This window comes from Dasypus novemcinctus, chromosome 1 (genome assembly GCF_030445035.2).
Source record: "Dasypus novemcinctus isolate mDasNov1 chromosome 1, mDasNov1.1.hap2, whole genome shotgun sequence".
Classification (NCBI taxonomy): domain Eukaryota; kingdom Metazoa; phylum Chordata; class Mammalia; order Cingulata; family Dasypodidae; genus Dasypus; species Dasypus novemcinctus.
Genome location: NC_080673.1, coordinates 138,195,333 through 138,216,598, shown reverse-complemented (window position 1 = coordinate 138,216,598; position 21,266 = coordinate 138,195,333). Strand labels below are relative to the sequence as shown.

At 35.3% G+C, this 21,266-nt stretch overlaps 2 protein-coding genes across 5 annotated transcripts in view; one reads left to right on the top strand and one right to left on the bottom strand.

Moving 5' to 3' along the window:
* The window catches only part of STAP1 (signal transducing adaptor family member 1), a 62,730-nt gene extending 57,200 nt beyond the window's left edge, over window positions 1-5,530 (top strand). For both annotated transcript variants that reach the window (XM_004466871.4, XM_004466869.4), the window contains one exon: window positions 4,970-5,530. In XM_004466871.4, the coding sequence (XP_004466928.2) occupies window positions 4,970-5,031 (62 nt within the window). In that variant the 3' untranslated portion in view covers window positions 5,032-5,530. The remainder of the gene's footprint in view (window positions 1-4,969) is intronic.
* Window positions 5,531-5,802: 272 nt separating this feature from the next.
* The window catches only part of UBA6 (ubiquitin like modifier activating enzyme 6), an 85,848-nt gene continuing 70,384 nt past the window's right edge, over window positions 5,803-21,266 (bottom strand). For 2 of the 3 annotated variants that reach the window (XM_004466872.5, XM_058297647.2), the window contains 4 exons: window positions 20,963-21,090; window positions 19,946-20,033; window positions 19,619-19,713; window positions 11,775-13,949 (listed from right to left, as the gene is read on the bottom strand). In XM_004466872.5, the coding sequence (XP_004466929.2) occupies window positions 13,814-13,949; window positions 19,619-19,713; window positions 19,946-20,033; window positions 20,963-21,090 (447 nt within the window). In that variant the 3' untranslated portion in view covers window positions 11,775-13,813. Of the gene's footprint in view, window positions 7,819-11,774; window positions 13,950-19,618; window positions 19,714-19,945; window positions 20,034-20,962; window positions 21,091-21,266 lie in introns of those variants that run through there. The other variant, XM_071216214.1, reaches the window with a different exon arrangement.

Below are 21,266 nucleotides of genomic sequence, written 5' to 3'. Positions count from 1 at the left end.
TATGTTAAACCAGCCTTGCATACCCTGGATAATTCTCACTTGATTATGGTGTATTATTATTTTTTTACTATACTGTTGGATTCAGTTTGCTAATATTTTTTGAGGATTTACACATCTGTGTTCATAAGGGATGTCTGTAACTTTCTCTGGTATCTTTATCTTTGATAGGAAGTTGATGTTGGCCTCATGGAATAAGTTAGGGAGTACTCCCTTCTTTTCAATCTTAGAGGATGATTGATGTTAATTCTTCCTGGAATGTTTGGTAAAATTCCCCTGTTAAGCCATTTGACCCTGGGCTTTTCTTTGTTGGGATGTTTTTGATGGCTGATTCAATCTCTTTACTAGGTATTGGTTTCTTGAGATCTCCTATTTCTCATTGATTCAGTGTAGGTAGTTGTGTTTCTAGGAAGTTGCCCATTTGTAGGTTTTCTAATTTGTTGGTATACAGTTGACAGTATCCTTTTATAGCTTAAAAAAACTCCTTGGGATGTCACTGTCCCCCTCTTAATTGTTAATTTTAGTTATGTCTTTTTTTTTTTTTTGTCAGCCTAGTTAATGATTTTTTCAATTTTATTTATCATTTCAAAGAACCAGCTTTTGGTTTTATTGATTCCATTGGTTTTAAAATTCTCTATTTCTTTTATCTCCACTGTAGTCTTTCCTATTTCCTTCCTTTGTCTCAGTTGGATTTTCTTCTTTTTTTTTTTTTAGATCCTCCAGTGTTGTTAGCTGATTTGAAATATTTCTCCTTTTCTAAGTGTACACATTTAGAGCTATAAATTTCCCTCTTGGCACCACCTTTGCTGCATCCCTTAAGTTTTCATATGCTGTGCTTTACATTCACCTCAGTGTATTTCCTAATTTCTCTTGTGATTTCCTCTTTGACCCATTGGCTAATTTCCACATATTTGTGAATATTCCATTTCTCCCTTTATTACTTTCCAGTGTTATTATGGTTACAGAAGATATATTTTATCATTTCCATAATTTTTTATTTATTGAGACTTGTTTGTGATCTAAGATATAGTCTATTGTGGAGAATGATCCATGTGCACTAGAAAATGTGTGTTCTGCTGTTTTGGTGAAATGTCTACCAATGTTTGTAAGGTCTAATTGGTTTACAGTAGCATTCAGGTTGCATTTTCTTACTGAATTTCTTTCTAGATGTTCTATCCATTATTGAAAGTGGTATATTAACATCTCCTATTATTAATGTAGAACTGCATATTTCTTCCTTCACATCTATTTAGTGTATTTTGGGGGTTGTTATTAGGTGCATATATAATTGTTATGTGTTCTTGCTGAACTGACCTATGTATCAGTAAATAATATCTTCCTCTGTCTTACTGATATAAAGTCTACTTTATATATATTATTAGAGCTATCCCCTATCCCAGCTCTCTTTGGTTATTATTTGCATGGTATATATATATTTTTTCCTTCCAACCTACTTATGTCTTTTTTGTTTAAGGTGTCATGTAAGCAGCAGTGTTGGTTTGTGCTTTTAAAATCCATTTTGGAAATCCCTGCCTTTAGCTTGGGGAGTTTAATACATTTACATTTAAAAGAACTACTGTTAATACAGGGCTTTCTTCTAACATTTTGCTATTTAAAAAAAATATGTATTTGTTTTTCAAGTCATGCATTTTTGACCCACAGTTCTTCTGATAATGCCTACTTTCATATTTATTTCATTTTTTTGGTTCTGTACCATATTGAGTCCCTTTCCATTTTTCTGGATATATTCTTCATATATTTTCTTTGTGGTTACCTGGAATTAAAATATAGCATCCTAAATCTATAACAATCATTTTAAAAAATTAAGAAACTTTTAAATAAATTTTTAATTAATCAATCCCCCCCTCCTACCCCCCAAGTTGTCTGCTCGCTGTGTCCATTTGCTGTGTGTTCTTCTGTGACCGCTTCCATACTTATCAGCAGCACCAGGAATCTGTGTCTTTTTGTTCTGTTATCTTGTTGTGTCAGCTCTCTTGTGTGGGCGGCAGCATTCTTGGGCAGGCTGCACTTTCTTTTGCACTAGGCGGCTCTTTACGGGGTGCACTTCTTGTGTGTGAGGCTCCCCTACACAGGGGACACCCCTGTGTGGCACGGCACTCCTTGCGTGCATCAGCGCTGCGCATGGGCCCACTCCACAGGGGTCAAGGAGGCCCGGGGTTTGAATTGCGGACCTCCCATGTGGTAGGCGGATGTCCTATCCATTGGGCCAAGTTTGCTTCCCTATACAATCATTTTTTATATGATATCAATTTAGCTTCAGTAGCATACACATATACCATTCCTATATCCCTCTGCCCCTCACTTTTTGGAACTTGTTACAAATTATATCTTCATACACTGTATGTCTACAACTCTATACAGTTTTATCATTACTTTTTATGCATTTGCATTCTAGCATCTGTAAGATGTAAGATGTGGAATTATATACCAGAAAAAAAAAATACAATAGATTTGACATTTATAATTCCCTAAATGGTTACCTTTTTAGAGGTCTGTATTTCTGCCACTTATTCTACTGTCTAATGTTCTTTCCTTTCAGTCTGAAAGACTCTCTTTAGCATTGCTTGTAGGGAAATGAACTCTCAGCTCTTGTTTATTTGGGTATGTTTTACTCATCTTTGAAAGGTCTCACTAGATATAAAATTCTTGGTTGGCAACTTGCTTCTCACAGTAGTTTAAGGATTTCAACCCACTGCCTCCTTGCCTCCATGGTTTCTGATGAGAAACGTCACTATAATCTAATTAGTAATCCCTTGTACATAAAATGTCACCTTTCTTTTGCAGCTTCCAGAACTCTTTGTCCTTTGTATTTGAATTTGACTGCTATGTGTCTGGGCATATTTTTCTTAAAATTTATCTTTTTTTGGTGTTTGATGAGTTTCTTGGATGTGCATATTCATGTCTTTTCCAGTTTGGGGAAGTTTTTCATCATTTCTTTGAATATTCCTTCTGCTCCTTTCCTCCTCTTCTATGAGATGCTCACACTGCATATCTTGGCATGCAAGGTGATGTTCCACAGATCTCAGGCAATTTTCAGCTTTCTTTTTTTTCTTTCTGCTCCTCAGTCTGACTTATTTCAATTGTCTAGGATCTGAGTTTACTAATCCTTTCTTCTGCCAGTTCCAACTTGCTGTTGAAACCTTCATGGTTTCAACATGGGAATTTCTCATTTCAGTTATTGTGGTCTTCAATTACAGTAGTTCTGTTAACTTCCCTTTAAAAAACTTGTCTACTTAGATTCTAATATTGTTTTCTTGATACACTTTACTTCTTTCTCTGTATTTTCCTACATGTCCTTGAGCATACTGAAAATAATATTTTTAAATGTCTTGTCCAGTATGCCCACAATCTGGCTATCTTGATTGATGTTTTCTGGATTTTCTCTTGGGGTTCTAGGTGTCCTTGCTGCCACTGCCACAGGGTAGCTCCTTATCCAGGGCGACCATCGGGGGTAGTAGGGCCAGGAGAAAAAACAACCACCTAAAATCAGTTTGCTTTTAGAAACAACCAGTTTACTATTTTTCTATGACTGAACAGGTCCAATTTGTACTGTGACCTGGAACAAATTATTCAGCTTACCTCATTTCAGATTTCTTTATTATAAGGTAAGTATTAGGAATGACATATGAACAGATGAAATTAGAGGGGCAAATGGAGAAAGACGTCAAATAATCAGAATGCCTTCTGCAAAATAAGGTATTTTCTTTCAAAACCAGGACGATGATGAAAAGTAAACTGGAAATAGGAGTTGTAAAGCACCTATAGATTTAAACTGGAGACCTCAAGAAAGTTGAGGTGTTTACAGTGGATTACTGTCTAAAGATGTTCTTTGACCCTTATTAACCCATGCCTGCATTTAGCTTTCTCTCTTTTAACAGAAGGTAAGTGCAGTGATGAAGCCAGAATGGTCAGATGCTTCCTCAACTTACCTTTCCCTGCTTCAGAAATTAGTATTTTAAACTAAAGCCACCTCAAAATATATATGGTAGGTTTATTAGTTTGCCAAAGGGGTACCAATGCAAAATATAAGACATCTGATATAAAGGGGATTTATTTGGGGTAAAAGTTTACAGATCCAAGGCTATGAGAAGTCTAGCTCTAGGCACCATAAGAGATGCTTTCTCACCAGTCAGCTACTATCCTGGTGTGTTGCCATGTGGTGAAGCAAGATGGCTGATTATCTCTGCCCAGGCTTCAGCCTTCCTCTCTGGGCTCACCCTTTACTCTTTAGCTCTGTTAGCCCAGCCTCTTGAGGCTTCATGCTTAAGTGATCCTGTTAGTCCTCCTTCCTGGCATAGAGCTTGTTTCTTCCCAGGCCTCCTATATCAGTCTTGGGTAGTCTGCTCTCTTTTCAATTTCAACTGTAAGCCATCAGGCAAATGGCTTAGCTCTTCCTAGGGCCTCCGCTGTTTGACCCTTCTCCTTTCTGTCACATGGCAGGATAAAAAATGACAGAGCTCTCTCTTCCTGTGTATCTGTCCGTGTGAGTGTCCATTTATATCAGAACCAGCAAGGGGGAGGGACTCAACCTGAGTCATGCTTACTGATGCAGTCCAATCAGAAGCCCTAAGTCAATCTTAACAGGTAACCTAATCAAAACCCCCTCAACTGAATTTAATGTAAATGGTATAATACCAGAGGAATAGATTAGTTTACAAATATAATCTTCCTCTTTTTGGGATTCATAAAATAATCTCAAACTACCTCACACAGGTAACTGAAACTTATGTACCCAGGAAGAAATAAATACTTCCTAGAGAAATAGTATGAATCAAGTTAGGAGTCAAAGTTTGAACAAAGCATTTCAGTATTCAGTATTTAATTAACATTTATCAAATACCTCCAAAGCTCTAAGCACAAGTGGAAAAATCAATTCATATGGAAAATAAAGAAACTTCCTGTTTGATATTGGTTCTTTATTTAATCAATCTTTTCCACCCACCATCTCCAGGCCAAGAAACCAACATAGAAGGAAGAAGAGAGAGGTTGAAGGAAAATCCATACATTGTATGAAGTAAAATGAGAAAACACCTTAATGTATCTTGATAACTGATATTTTCAAAATATTTCACTTTTAAAGAAAATTACCTCCATTCTTCTGATCTTGTCTACTTGATTACTAAAGATAACTCATCTGGGTGTCAGAATTAAGCACCATAGCATACAATTTTATTATCTTATCAGATGAAATCAACTTCAACAGGTAAACCATAGAATATAGCTGTGTAAAGTAAGTGGTAGATACAAGTTGAAAACATATGATCCTTTCTAAGTGTGGTTTTCATTTCCTCCATACAAATTCTATGACAGATTCTGTAGTTCTTCTAAATTCTACCAACTCTAAAAAACTTTTGCTGAAATCTTATTTGACCAATTTATCAAATAGAAGAATTATTTTCATTATCTATATAGAAGTCAGAGCCTGAAATGTACCAGGAAAAGCCCTTTTCCAATGGAAATACTCAATATCATATTTTTGTTGCTGGAAATAAATGAACCATGTCAACTTCTGATTTGTTGTTCCTTAATGCTATCTTTTTGCTAGCTCAAAATCAACCCATACCTACTACCAGTAATATTCATCTACAAGGATAATAAAAGGCTACATAATATAAACACCGCATCTCAAAAGTACAGCATGAGCCTAATTATAATTACTCAGAGTTCTTTAAAAAGACTAGTTTCTCTGTCTAATACCATCAGGTATTAGAGATGGGAGATACAGAGCTTTAAAAATAAAACAAAAAACAACAAAAAAAACCCCCCTACTCCTTGTAGTAGCTAACAGGGCCATGTGAACACAGGGATTAATCTCAGAGTTCGCCAGAGAATCAGAGCCAACAGGATATATATACACATATACACATTATATATATAAAAAATATTGAAAGATTGTAAGGAATTGGCTTATGCAGTGTGGGCTTGACAAGTCTGAACTTTTGTAGGGCAGGCTGCAAATTGGAAACTGATGTTGCATTTTTTAGTCTGAATTCCTTCGGGGAAACTTGCTGCCTGGAAATTCTGGTAAGAGCCAATGTTACAGTTGAGGTAGAAATTCTTCTGCCCTCTGAAATCCTCAATTCTGATTTTCTAAATCAACTGAGTGGATAAGATTACTCACACTGTTGAGGTGTTATCTCCTTTGTTCACCTTAGATGCAACCAAATGATTTATCAATGCAAAGCGATCTATGAGAAATACCCTCACAGTAACAAGCAGGCCAGTGCTTGACCAAACAACTGGACACTATAACTAGTCAAGTTGACACATGAAGTTAACCTTTGCACTTGCATTCTCCAGTTCTTAAACAGTGTATCTTAAAGTGTTAATCAAAAATACATTAAATGAGGTACCTGGGAAACCTGAAAATATGCAAAGTTCTGAGCTTCTCTCAGACTAACTGAATTAGGAGTTTTCAGGTTTGGGTCAAAAAATCTGCTTTTAGCACACACTCCAGGAAACTACTATATACAATCTTTGAGAACCATTTATTTAAGATCTAATGCGATATTAAGGGAAATGATTTAACAATATGTGCAAAATTGATTGACTTTCTTTTAAATGGAGAGGCAGTGTCAAATAATAAGGCATCATACATTTAGGGAGTTGAGGCATAAAGTCTGAGCATTAATACGTATTTATTGTATACTTATGTACTCATCATTGTATTAATTGATGTAAGAATTATAACGGCTACTTATCCCTTATTTTCAAGGGCCTTACAACTGGGTTGGTCCAAATATAGACAATGTACAAGAAAATTAAAGAGTTCCAAATTTCTTACTATCTCAAAAGTTTCAAAAGAATTCCTACATTCTATAATATAACATAGCCCTTAATATAGAGAGCTTAATAAAACACCAAACTGACTCCTGAAGATAGAGTAAGGCAATGTGGCTAGCTGCAATAAAGTGAAAAAGAGTAGTACACAATGGAGATATAGAAATCAAGTCTCAGGGCCTAATCAAGGTGAGGAGTCTAATAAGAAACCAGTAACACATTTAGCTGGGAGCCAACAGAAACAGACCCATAACAAGTTCAGAAATTGAAATTAGCAGATCATAGAACACTAAAAGTTAAAAAAAAAAAAAAAAAAAGACTGGAAAAATATCTGCAGGAATAAGACACTATAAAAAAGTAGCAATTTTAAAAAAGAGAACCAAACAGAACTTTTAAGACTGAAAAAATATTCAACATATGGATTTAATAGTAATTAGAAATAGTGAAGAGATTAATAAACTAGAATATGTGTCAGAAGAACTTAAGTAGAATAAGGCAAGACGAGAAGAACACAAATGGAAAATACAGAAAAGAGGGTAAGAGATATGAAAAGTAGAAAAAAGGTCTGATATATATATACATATATATATATATAAAATGAGAATCCAGAGAGTAGGTAAGAGGCAATATGTGGAGGAATAACATTTGAGAATTTCTCAGAATTTCTCAGAACTGATGAAAGATAGAAATCCAGATTTAAGAAGCCCAACAAATTGCAAGCAGCAATTGTGAAAGAGTAATCTATATCTAGACAGTTAATATTAATAATTAAACTGCTTAAAACCAAAGCAAGGAAAAATAAGAGATTTCTTTTAAAGGAGCAACATTTGGTCTGACAGCTGATTGAACAGCAACAGTGGAAGTCTTAAGAGTAGAAACTACGTGCAAAGTGCTGAAAGCAATAAAGGACAAGTTAGAATTCTGTGGAGTTAAAAGATATTAAAGGAAAGCCAAAGTAGCTCAAATGGTTAAGTGCCTGCTTCCCACATATGAAGTCCTGGGTTTGATCCCTGGTACCTCCTAGAAACAAAAAACAAAGCAAAACATATTAAAGTCTATGACAACATAATTAAAATATGTGATAGAAGTAAAATATATGACAATAGTGTATTTCCCAGTTACTGTGACAACATAACAAACTCTAAAACTTAGTTGCAAAAAACCACCATTTACTATGCTTATGGATTCTGTGGCTCAAGGATTTAGCAGCACACAGCAGGGATGGATGGTTTCTGCTCCATGATTTCTGGGGCCTGGATCATAGGAAAGTTCATTAACTCACATATCTAGCACCTAATAATGGCCAAGGCAAGAGGCCTCAGTACCTGTCCATTTATCTCTCTCCATGTGGGCCAGTTTGGGCTTCCTTACTGCATGGTGTCTGGGTTCCAAAGGCAGCAGGGAGGGAAGAGTAAGCAAGAGAAAGCAAGCAAGCACAAGTGGAATTCTATTCTATTAGTTGAGTCAGTCATGAAGTTACACTTAGGTTCAAGCAATGGGGAAGCATTCTACCTTTTGTTGGGGGTGTCAAGCTTTTAGAAGAGCATGTGGGACTAGAGATATTGCTGTGATCATTTTTGAAAAATACAATCTGACACAAAGGTAAAGGTAATGGCTAACTTTCATCTTACATATTTTGAGTACACATTTTAATCATTAAAAATGGAAACCACTAAACTAGTAGAGAAAAAAAATTGATGTAGCTAAAGGAAAAAAAACCCATATCCTTTATTTTAAGAGAATTTACCATAAGGAATTGCTTAAACAGGTGTTAGGAGAACTGAAAATGTTAGAAAGGCCACAAGTAGTATAGGAAGCAGTTGCCAATGTGAAAAACTGGAGGAATAAAAGGAAAAGGGTGGGATTATTAGAACCTAGAATCCTATAGAATATGCCCTGCAAAGGGCCAAAAAATGGTAGAAGTGCCAGAGAAAAAAGCTGGAGCCTGGGAACCAACTACCACAGCTGTCCTGAGAAGAGCTGATACTGACATGATCAGGAAGTAAATGGGAGGAGGAAAATCTCTTCTCCCTCTCTCCATCCTTCCAGTCTCCTTTTAGTGTCCCCTATTTGTGGAAGCCACCAGACCAAGGAGAAGTGCAGTTTGAAAAGTACCAGAATATAGAAGGGTGAATCTGGAGTTGAGACAAATGATTAATACCTGATACAAACAGAATAAAAAAAAATAAGGAAATAAAAAATTAAGTCAGGAAAAAAGAAAAAAAAAATCATAAAACAGGCAAGACAAATATAAACACAAAAAAGACGGCACATAAAAAATGTAAACATATCAGTAATAACACTAAATGTGAATGGACTAAGTGCTCCAGTTAAAAGACAAAGATTGTCAAATTGGATTAAAAAAACCCACACTTTATGCTGTTTACTAGACACACATCTAAAACATGAATACAGAAAGACTGAAAAAGAATGGAAAGTTATTCTATGAAAATACTAATGAGAAGAAAGTTGGTATAGCTGCAGAGAAAAGAGATGTTAGGGCAAAAAGTTTATAGAAAGTCAGAAGCTGGAAGTCAGTGGAAATCAGGAGGGCAGTCACAGGAGAGGGAGATGCCTTGGGATGGGAGGTACAGAAACCAGCTAAGAAAACACAAAGATTGTGGCAGGCCAGCACTGTAAAGCTACACATAAAGCTACAGACTTGCTGGTGCCTTGATTTTGGACTTCTAACATTTGAAACTATTTACAGAAGATGAACAGTCAGCAATACAGAAATCATTTGAAAGAGGCCTTATCATAGAAGAGTTAAGAAACAAATGGTATCATGGTGCAAAGTGTCAGAAGGAAGAAGAATTGGTTCTCCTTTCAAGGATTAAATATTTGATTATTGTGCTTCTGGTTATGTCTTCAAATAGAATAGCAAAAGAAGCATTCTCAACAGCTATCATTGATGCTCATATTGATTGGATAAAAGAGATTTATCTATCTCCACTAGGGTGACAAAACAACTGTCGTTTGTACTCATCTCAAAATAAAGTCTTAGGCTGCATGGGTATAAACTGGCACATTCGTGATTTCGCTTCATGTCTTTTATTCTTTTATTGGGTGTGTGTTACATTTATATACTCTGATAAACTGATATGTTTATAAATGCTTTAATAATGTCAGTGGTTGTACTGTGTCATTCCCTCTCTCTGAACAAAGCAATATGGTATTATATGTCTTCATTACATTGCAGTCATTTAAAATTCTTATGTATCCCTAACTTCAACACCTAGATTTAATTTGATATGAAATTTGGTTCTCACATATTCTGGTACATAATATTTCTCTGTGTCAATGGTATATTGAGAAGTGTTGAGAAACCAGTGCTTGTATACACACATCACCTGGGTATACTGTTAAAATGCCAATACAGATTCAATAGGTCTGAATAAGATCCTGCATTTTTAACAAGCTAGTCTAAAAACCAACACATTTAGCAACAAGGCATCAAGCTATAAATTTCAGGGGGATTCTTTTTAGTATTTTGTAAAAAATCCAAAAGAATCTGGAAATAAATTACAAGACTCATTAGAGAGTTTTGTAGTCTCCAGATACAAAAGCAATTCACAGAAAGCAATTATATTTTACACATAAGCAATATACAGTTAGAAAGAAAATAATGTAGGCTAGGCAATTTGGATTAATACTCTTACTTGAGAACATTTAGGAAAGCTGGACAAATTATCTTTTTAAAAAAATGTGGGAAGGCATCAGAAAACTTAGTTAGTGGGTAATTACAAGGCTAATATTTGTGAGAAGATGGAAATATAATATTGAGAAAAAGAAGAGGACCACAAACGAATACATTTTCTTTTTTTCTTCTTTTTTTTAAGAAGGTACTGGGGATTGAACCCAGGAACTTGTACATGGTAAGCAGGTGCTCAACCACTTAGCTACATCTGCTCCCTAATGAGAGCTGGCTTTTTTTTCATGTTTGTTTGGTTTTGTTTTGTTTTGAGGAGGTACCAGGGATCAAACCCAGAGCTATGTACACGGTGCTCAACCACTTGAGTTATAGCCACTCCCCTATAAGTTTTAAAATCAGGCAAAAGTAAATGAAGGTAGTAAAACTATAACCAAACACAAGGACAAAATTATCACAAATTGCCAGAGGATGTGTGTGTATGGGGAGCTGGTTGTGATTCAGAAGGGACACATAAGGAGATGCTGGGCTGCTGTCAATGTTCTATTTCTTGACTTGATGGTTATTTAGCAGTTACTTGAAAATTATTCCACAAACTGCCATATTTGTGCTTTATGTACTCTTTTCAATACATTATCTAAATTTAGAAAAGAAATGACGAGAGAAAATGAACACAAACTACCTACTGATTACTTACTCTGATCTATAAGAACTTATTGATTTGTTTTTGAATCTGTGAAAAGTAATTTAGTCAAACCCAAACCTGGGGCTTGTAGACTAAAAGATTTGTTTTTTGCAATCACGGCAAGTTTATGATTATTCACTGGAGTTGAAAGAAGTATCAGGTCAAGAGATTTTTCCTCAAAATCTCAAGAGAACAATTTTTTTTCCTGTCTTCATTTGTACTAGTTATAAAATACTGGCCTCGATAAACAGTTGATTTTTTTATGCCTTGTCACTGGTACCATCAAGGAGTGCCATAAGAGGTAAAGAATGAAAACAAAGATACACATCTAATTCCAAGTTCTATCTTTGGGTACAAATTATGAGGAGGGAAAACCAAAAACCAAAAATCAAAACGGTCTTCAACTAGTAGTATGGAATTTAGCAGAACTCTTTTTCATGGTCACTGCCATGTTTAATATGGTCACCAAGTATTTTACCAGAATTTCTAGAAGGTTTAGAAAAGTCCACTTAGTGATGGTTATATCTCCATGACTGCAAAATTTGAAAATGAGAGAACTAAAGCAACATTACTCATAAAATGAATACTAGATTAGAATTTTTGTAGTCAACTATGGAACATGATTAACAAAGATACTGTCAATTTTCTTAATTTATTTTTAATAAGTAAAAAACTACTCAGTGGTACATACAAAAATCAAATAATTTCTACATCTGGTATTTCAATTACCAACAGTATATCACAGTACAGAAGTAAACAAAATAATATGAAAAATTGTCATTAACTTCAGCCTGGCTTTCTGGCTTAGAGAAATGATGGAAATAACCATTTACCTACAGGAAAAAAAAAAACTATGACAAAATGGTTGCAGATACTAATCCCAAAATGAAATTAATGTGTGTTGACTTTGTTTATGTATGTTGATAACATGGTTCCAAATTTACTTCTAAATTATCTGGAGAGTTAGGTGAAATATAACCAAGTTATCAGATCATCTTTGAGTATTGATGAATGGCTTCCTGGAAATTAACAGTTACTGTCATAAAGCAAACAAAGTGAAGGGGGGCAGGGGAAGGCTTCTTATACAAAGGTCTTTTTCTTATTTCTAGCTTCCTAAGTTCCAAGTCATAGAGAGTTTTGATCTTCCTAGATTCAATTTTAAGTAAAATTAATTTTTTATACAAATTCACCTCTACTCCCAAATATATTTTCCCAAGTGGATGCTTTTATATGATACTTTAATAAAGGAATGAAATAATCCAGGGGGACAAAATAATCTAAGCTATTTGTAATATGGAATAAAAGGAAAATAAATATAGAGTGTAAAGGATACCAAATTGGAAAAATACTGCTGTGAATTTAGTTTTTAATTTATCAAAGTACCTATTAATGATCTGAATAGAAGGGCAGATGAAAAGCAGAGAGGGATATAAATCCCTTAAAAAATACTAATTGCTTTAAAATGACTGATAACCTTAAAAATAAAAGAATTGTTTGCTATTCTCACTGAGTTTACTGTGGTGAATATACTTTGTCATTTTAACGAAAGCACATTTATGAACACCTGCAATAGTTTATATCAGAAAACAGAAAGTTTCAATCCATAAAGACTTAAAAAAATAAATTTTTATCATAGTCAAGTTCTCCCTCTGGGAAAGGAGAATAAAATAATAATCTTCCTTTTAAAATAAAAATGAATATATATATTTTTTCTGTCCATTAAACTGCTGGAAGAAAAGAAAATCAAGACTCAACTAGTGATGATTTTTAAATTTCTATTTTTTATCTATTTCTAAGGACACTTTCTAAACAAAACCTTTTAGACTTATATACTATGGCAATCAGATTAAGCGTTCCAAAAAAATAAAATAGCAAACATTAGAAGTCATACTAAGAATAAAATGATTAGGCAAATACAAGTTCACATTAATGGATTCTTTAAGAGGGTTGCCAAAGTCCATGTAATACTGTTAACATTTAGTTCAAGTTAACATGTGTCATCTGACCTATTGCTCGTGGCTTACAATGCTGATGCTACCAACAGAAACCCTGATTTTGGGGTGATAGCAAAGTAACAAACTGGTTAAACTAACTGAGGTAACAAGAGAGTAAATTTTTACTGCACAATTTACAATGTCTGTTCTTCATCCACCACCACTATCCCCTTTCCTCTTCCCATTAGTGTTAAATTCTCAAAGCCTAATTATCAGAGGTGCAGGCACCTAACTATTTGTATAGAAAAATAGGTCTTAAGTAGTAAACAAAAAGAAATTCACAAAATAGCATTAAACTTTGTGGATAGTTACATTTGTTATTTCCAATTTCTTGATCCTTTTCTCTTCTGGAATCTGATTATGGGTAAGTATTTTTTCCTTCCTTTCATTCAGAGAGATTATTACATGTATTTGTTGTAAGCATTAAAATTGGCATTCTAGTTCACACTTGCTTGTGATCCTATCCACAAAGGAAACACTAGACCAAGTGTACACTTCAACCTGTTTTACAATTTTTCGGTCTAGTGTCCTACTGGTGTACCCTTAAATTAAGGGTACTGATGTGACCCTTAAAGTAAGGCTTCATCAAAGGAGAAATCTGTAGTATTATGGCCCGATATTTTTAGTTTCTTAAGTGCATTCCTTCCAGAAGCAAGTAGTTCTAGAGTAATGCTACAGTAACTTCTTTTAATCGGTATCATGACTGAAGTAGTATCTTACTGGAGGTCCAGGCAAATCTTCATCTCCATCAATATCTGGGGCAAATGACACCGTAAGATCCACATATTTCTTATCAGTAGAAGGCTTCACAAGTTTATGCATTCTATAGAAAAATAAGCAAGGAATAAATAATTTAGTGAATTCTGTAAAAGGAGTGATTTCCTGACTAATGTTGTCCAGAGAATGTGGACTTGTATAGAAACTCTAAACTTATATTTAAATCTAATAATCTATCTGTATTCATATATTCATTTTTCTTTACTAAAAGCCCCATTTACCAACAGTGAACCAATTTGGACCACTGCTGGTACCAATAAGGAATACAGACAATTTATCAAAAGATAATGTAAGTAATGGTTTTTAAAAAAACTAATTTACCTCCTGGACTCCCTATGAAGTTTGAAGATATCATTATGCACGTTAAAACATCACAGTAAATTACTAAGTTTTACGCCTTTCCCATTTGTTCCAAGTTTAAACTGTCTTTTCTACTGAAAAATCACTTCCTCCTAGCTACTGTCTTAAAACAAGTATCACCTACATACATCCTAGATTACTGCAGTAGCTTCAGTGGTCTGTCTCCAGTCTCTTACCTCCAATCTATACACTACCATCAGAATTCTTTTAAAATGTAAATTTGATGTTCCAGTCCTGCCTAATAATGCTCTATATATTGTGTGCCTACCTCATACTAGACTTTGAATTCCTAGTATTACTTAATTCTTAATAACATTTTAAAAGATATGTCAACCCATATATAACTTTTATTCTTTCTACCATCCTCCTCAACGCTGCATCCTCAAGCCATTTAAAATACTCTAGTTCACCAAAGAGATCATGCATGTTCTGCTTTTGCCTAGAATAATCCTTCTTCAAAGAATCCTCCACTGAAGTCTATCCTGAGCTGGTGGTTTAAGTTACCACTGTCTATAGTATTGTTAAATCTTTATAATAATAATAATTAAGTAACATTTAATAATTAATTAACAGATCCATTTTCCTTAGTAGACTATAAACTCGTTGAGGGCAAGGGCTGTATGATGAAGATATATGATGACAAAGTAATAACAGAAGTAACATTTACAGAATATTTCCTTACTTGCCATTATACTGCTTGCTCTTAGCACTGTGCTCTTTTTTTTTTTTTAAAAAAAGATTTATTTATTTATTTAATTTCCCCCCTCCCCTGGTTGTCTGTTCTTGGTGTCTATTTGCTGCGTCTTGTTTCTTTGTCCGCTTCTGTTGTCGTCAGCGGCACGGGAAGTGTGGGCGGCGCCATTCCTGGGCAGGCTGCACTTTCTTTTCACGGTGGGCGACTTTCCTCACCGGCGCACTCCTTGTGCGTGGGGCTCCCCCACGCGGGGGACACCCTTGCATGGCACGGCACTCGTTGCGCGCATCAGCACTGCGCATGGCCAGCTCCACACCGGTCAAGGAGGCCCGGGGTTTGAACCGCGGACCTCCCATATGGTAGACGGACGCCCTAACCACTGGGCCAAAGTCCGTTTCCCATGCACTGTGCTCTTAATAAGCCCTTACTATTATTGTAGTGCTCGACAGCTGTGGACACAATTATCCCTATTTGTGGATAGGAAACTAAGTTTCAAAAGGGTTCAGTAAGCTACTCAGGGTGACAAAGCAAGTAAGTAGTTGAACAAGGATGTAAATCCAGGTCTTTCTGAAGCCAAGTTTATGCTCTTAACCACAACCCCACCTACTAGCCTAAAGTGTGCAGCTCTTCAATGTATAAAAAACATGTGCTTAATGAAGAGCTTAAGAAAATGAGAAACAGCTTTCACAAAATATCATGCTAGAGGTTTCAAATATTGGTCAACTCTCTAAAGCAAATTTTTGTCAATTATTTGCAGCATATTTTAAACTTCAGCCATGAACACGCTTCAGCTCTAAACATTCCAATCTTATCTGGGTAGCATACAATAAAAAATTCTAAATACTACTATTCACAGTTTAACCAGAAGATACTTAGGGAGCCTAATGAAAAAATAATATAAGATGAATTATGTCTTAGCTAATTTAATAGTAATTTTATTTCTTTAAGTGTAGGTAAGAATGGATTATGCTAATTAAAAGTGATTAACCACCTTAATTGATAATTGTAGCTAAGGCTGATAGCTATATTAAAGGAAACCTCTCAAGCAAAGATTCATTTACTCATATGACGAATATTTATTGAATGCCTACTATGTGCCAGGCATTGGTCTAAGTTAAAGATTCCTGCCCTGGTGAAACTTACATTATAGGGGGTGGGGAGGTGGTGAGTCAGATAAAAAACACAGTAAGTAAAATATATAGTATCTTAAGAGTGTTAAGTGTTATGGAAATTAGAAACGGAAAAGCAAAGGGGATTAAGCATGGTGGGCTAGGGTAGGGGAAGGGTTGCAGTATTAAATAGGGTTCAGGGGGACTGCTTCAAGAGGTACAAGGACTGAGGTGAGAGTCAGCCAGTTTGCCATTTCAGAGAGTTACAGGCAGCAGGAACACCTAGAACAAAGGTTCTATGTACGCCTAGAGTATCTGGGGAAAAGCAAGGAGATTGTGTACCTGGAATATTGTGAGTAAAGGGGAGAGGAGGAAAGGAACATTTAGGGTTAACTGGGAACCAGATCATTTAGGGCCTTGTAGACTATTTTAAGGATTTTGGCTTTACTATAAAAATGTGAAGCCATTACAGGATTATGAGCAGAAGGATAAGATATAATTGTTATTTTAAAATAAAATACTAATTGTGTTAAGAATATTATTCTAAGGGAATAAAGGCAATACAAGGAGTTCTGTGAAGTCTATTGCAGTAATCTAGGCAAAAAATGTGGTAGCTTAGACCAGGGAAGTAGGAGCTGAAGTGGTGAGAAAAGGTCAGATTCTGGATATAATCTGAAGATGGACAAAGCATAATTTCCTAATGGACTAAAAAAAGTCAACAGTAATGCCAAAATTTTTGGTCTGACCAACTGCAAGTATGGGAAAACAGAGATGGGAAAAAAAGCCAGTGAAGCATATTTTAGGGGAAGGTCACGAGTTTAATTTTGGAATTACTGAGATACCTATTAGTTATTTATGCCAGTTATCAATTCATTATCTCTCTAGCTGGATCCTGTAAATTTCTCCTTTTGCCAGCCTGCAGAATGGTAGGTTTTGTTAACACAAGACACTAGAGTGACACTGCCAGAGGAAGGGACCAGTAAACCACTTCCCTTCTGGGTGTTACCCATTTTTATTATTCACTGCAAAGTCCAGGAGCACTGGTAGATCAGCTCCAGTTATACCCTTGAGCCACTTTCCCATCTTCTTCCAGAGCTCTACCTGGAGACTGCATGGGAGCTCCAATTAAGGAAACTGTAATTTCACCCCGTGGGCCACTTCTATGAACCAGTTCTGACCTCACATAAATGGTAAAAGCAGGTGGCTTATGCATACCAGCTTTGCCCCAAACTTTCTGGCAAGTTTCTTTACCATTGGCCAGTTGAGTGATTTTGTGGAAGCCACATTTTCTTTGAAGATGCTTTTTTAGTTGTCACAACTGGGTAAGGGGTTTGCTACTGATCTCTAGTGGAAAGAGAGGCCAGGAATACTGCTAAACTACAAAGCTATCCCTTCACCTTCCTCATAACAAAGAACTACTCAACTCAAAATGTCAATAGCAATGAGGCTGAAAAACCCTGGCAAAGAAGTAGCTGTTTTTCCCCCCGCACCTTACTTTTGAAACCCTAGAGGTCTTCTTTTACCTCTTTCAGTGTTAAACTACCTATTATTAGGTAACAATTCTTTATATCAAATTTCCCCTGTTCAAATAACTGGTATAATATGGTTTCTATCTCCTGATTGAACTCCAGCATACCATCTAAGTGAAGATATATAGAAGGCAACTGAATATATTAGACCTGAGTTTGAGAAACAGGTCGAGATTAAAGATACTAAATTTAGAAGTTATCAACATATAGGTGATATTTAAAGTCATGGGACTAGATGAAATCTCCAAAGGAATGGATGGAGATAAGAGAGGCAGTATCACAATAGTATAAGGTTATGAAAAGAAGAATCAGTAAGGAAAACTAGAGAGGATCAAGCAGATGTAGGAGGAAAACCAAGACTGTCGAATCCTGGAAGTCAAATGAAAAATTCTCTATGAAAGTGATAAGCATGACCAACTGCGTCAAATGCTGCTGATAGATTAAATAAATTAAGAACTAAGAATTAACCACTACTGTATTTAAAAAACACTGAAGATCACTGATGACCTTTTAAGGAATAGTTTCAGTAGTGAGTAAGGGCAAAAACCAAAGATGGGTTTAAGAGAGAATGATAGGTGTGGGTACAGACAATTCTTGTGAAAAGGGAGCAGAGAAATGTGGTGGAGGTTGGTGGCAAATAAAGGAAGTGGGTCAAGACAAGATTTTTTGATTAAGGAAGGAAACACTAAGTTTTTACATAACGGGGGTCACCCAGTATACAGTGAAAAACTAATGTAGGGGAGAAAGAAGGAAGAACTACCAGAGGATATGCTCTTCAGCAGGCAATAGGGAATAGTCTCTAATACATGACTATTATTTGAAAAATGCCTTTTGAGGAATCTAATAAATCTTTATGTAGGTAGGTGAGACTGATGTGAACTGAATCCCCTTGGTGAAGAAAGGGAAAGAGATGTTCATTATAACTTGAAGAAAATTCCTGAAAATCCTTTTTGCCGATGTATTCTACAGGGATTATCTATTGCCAGTATTCAGGGGTTATGAGGCAAACTTCAAGCACAAGAAAAGGACAAAGATAAGACTGCCTCCTGGTAGTTAAGTCTTATAATCAGCATAGAGTGAAAAGATCAGAGCAAAAATATAAAATTCCTTTAAAGGACAATGAATGTTTTTAATTCTATAGAATGTAACAAGCAAAAAATAAAAATTAAAGTGATAGGGGCAAACATTGGCAAGACGGATTCAATGAACACACTAGTTGAGGAAGCCTTATCCAAAGAATTTATACATACCTAATAGATTGACTGTGGAAACATTAGTTAAAGATCTTTCTCAACATACCCCACATCCAAATGGACCACTTCTTCCACAGCGATGACCCTGGTCCAAGCCACCATCTAGTGTAGATTACTGCAGAAGTCTCTTAACTGGTTTCACTACTTTTATCTTTTCCTTTCATTCTTAATACAGCAATCACAGTAATTCTTTTGAAATGGTAAACCATGTAACCTGGCTAACATAATAATCTGTAGGTTTCCTCTATCCCCCATTACCACATTCCTTTATTTCTATTCTGCTTTATTTTCTCCATAGCACTTATCACCATCTGATATATTTGTTTAGTTGTTATGTGAGCTCCTCGAGTAGAGAAGGGACTTCGCTTTGTTCATTGTTGTATCCCTAATGGTTAGAAGAGTGCCTAATACATAACTATGGGTGCTCTTTAACAAAACTCTGTTGAAAAATGACTTAAATGAACAGTCTGGCATTCTTGTTTTATAGCTTAGTTTCAAAAGCATAGTCATTATATGACTCAACATAAGAGATGAATCTACTTTTATTTAGTGTGCTGACTGCACTATAACAAATTCCCAAGGGTACTGTAATCCTACGAATTTTTGAGAGGTAGCCTGTTGGCTTTCAACTGGCAGATTTACCATCTTTATTAATGCTTTAATTTATGCTTTAATTTAATCTTTGAAAACCTCTATATTTAACTTTCTAGTGTGTACCCATTCAGGTTTCAATTTCTGTGAATCTTTCACACGTAATGTTGGATACTTACGTTAACTTTAACCTTTTTGCATGGCCAGGCATTACAGGAACATAAAGCATTTTCACTCCCTGTACCACCATTGTTGGCTCAATTCCATACTTCTCCTATAAATGAATACCCAAAAAAGAAGCAATCAAAGTTACACCCAAATATAAAATGCTGGGTGACAATGCTGATCAACAACCAGTTAAAAAAGAACAACCAAGCAAACTCCTGCTAAATATTTATAACTAGCAATGACATTAAGGAACTGACATTATCAGAAACTAAGGAACTAAGACTAAAAGAAAGCAAACTCAAAGTTACTAAAGAACCAAATAAATTAAAATGTCTCACTTTGACTGCATTTATGAAATCCAAAAGGGTGAACTCTTCTTTTCCATGTACAGTCCATCTGTCCCAAATTGTAAATGATATTCCATTTCTGTTGTAGCAAAAAATTCAAAACAAACATTTTAATTTTCCTCCTTTATATAAACAAACAAACCAGCAATCTATTATTTGTGATTTAGTTTGAAATGATGATGGGGAAAAAAGGAAACACAACTTCTTAAATTTTCGAGAATCTTATTTCCCATCACACTAAAGAAACAACCACCCTTTTACTCAGTATCTTGTTGATTCTTCCTGTAGTTCTCATTATAATTTAATATGACTTAGAATGCATGTGTGCTCGCTCTCTTTTTTTTCCTCCAAATTTTTATTGTGGTCGCTCACTCTCTTTTTGAACATATGCCTGGATTTCATTGTATGGACATTCAGTTCTCCATTGCTGGACACTTGGGTTGTTTCCAATCTTTGGGTATTATAAACAAGGCCAGAATGAGTATCTTGAGCATATATCATTTGAGATGTGTGCAAATGTATCATTAAGTCTGAAATTTGGTGCCATACTTCCCTTATTATTTTGCATTCTCATCAGCAATGTATGAAGAGGCCTGTTTTCTCTTATCTTATCAAGATAGACATTGTCAAAGTTTTGGTTGTTGCCAATCTGGTAGCACAAAGGTGATTTTTAGCATTATCAAACAGGCTGTCAGTACTGGAGCTAAATTCTAAATCTTATGATCCATTAGCCAGATACTGAATTGCCTCCTAATTCATCTAGGTTAGGAAGACATTCATGAAACATATAGAAAGCACAATGCTAAATTGTGTAACAGGTTAAGTGCTATGATAATTCTTTAGCTAGTTTAGTCAGGAAATGCTTCTTGAAGATGGGATTTGACCTGGTCTTCCAAGTTAGGAGATATACCTACGAAAAGGAGAGGTGAAGCCAGGATTTCTTCCTCTTAAGATGTAAATATTATATTTCATGGCCCTTATTCAACAGAAATAGACCTTTATGCATACCTGATTTCAGTTTTTCTTACTTCAGATGTCTCTGTGGATACTATAATTGGAATGGCTAAGTTAAGATAACAATTTTTATAAGCTTCAAATGGATAACCACCAGCCACTTTGATCATTTCCAATGCAACCTAGATAAAAGGTGATATGATTATATAAATAAACAAACTATCTGTGACTGTAATTTCATCTCTTTAATTTTCCTAAATTCTTCTCAAGCAGCTATATACTCTAAATCACTCTACTTTTAGCATATTTTATACTTTCAAACTTTCAACCTTTTCCTGCATGTGGTAAAAAAAGTTAT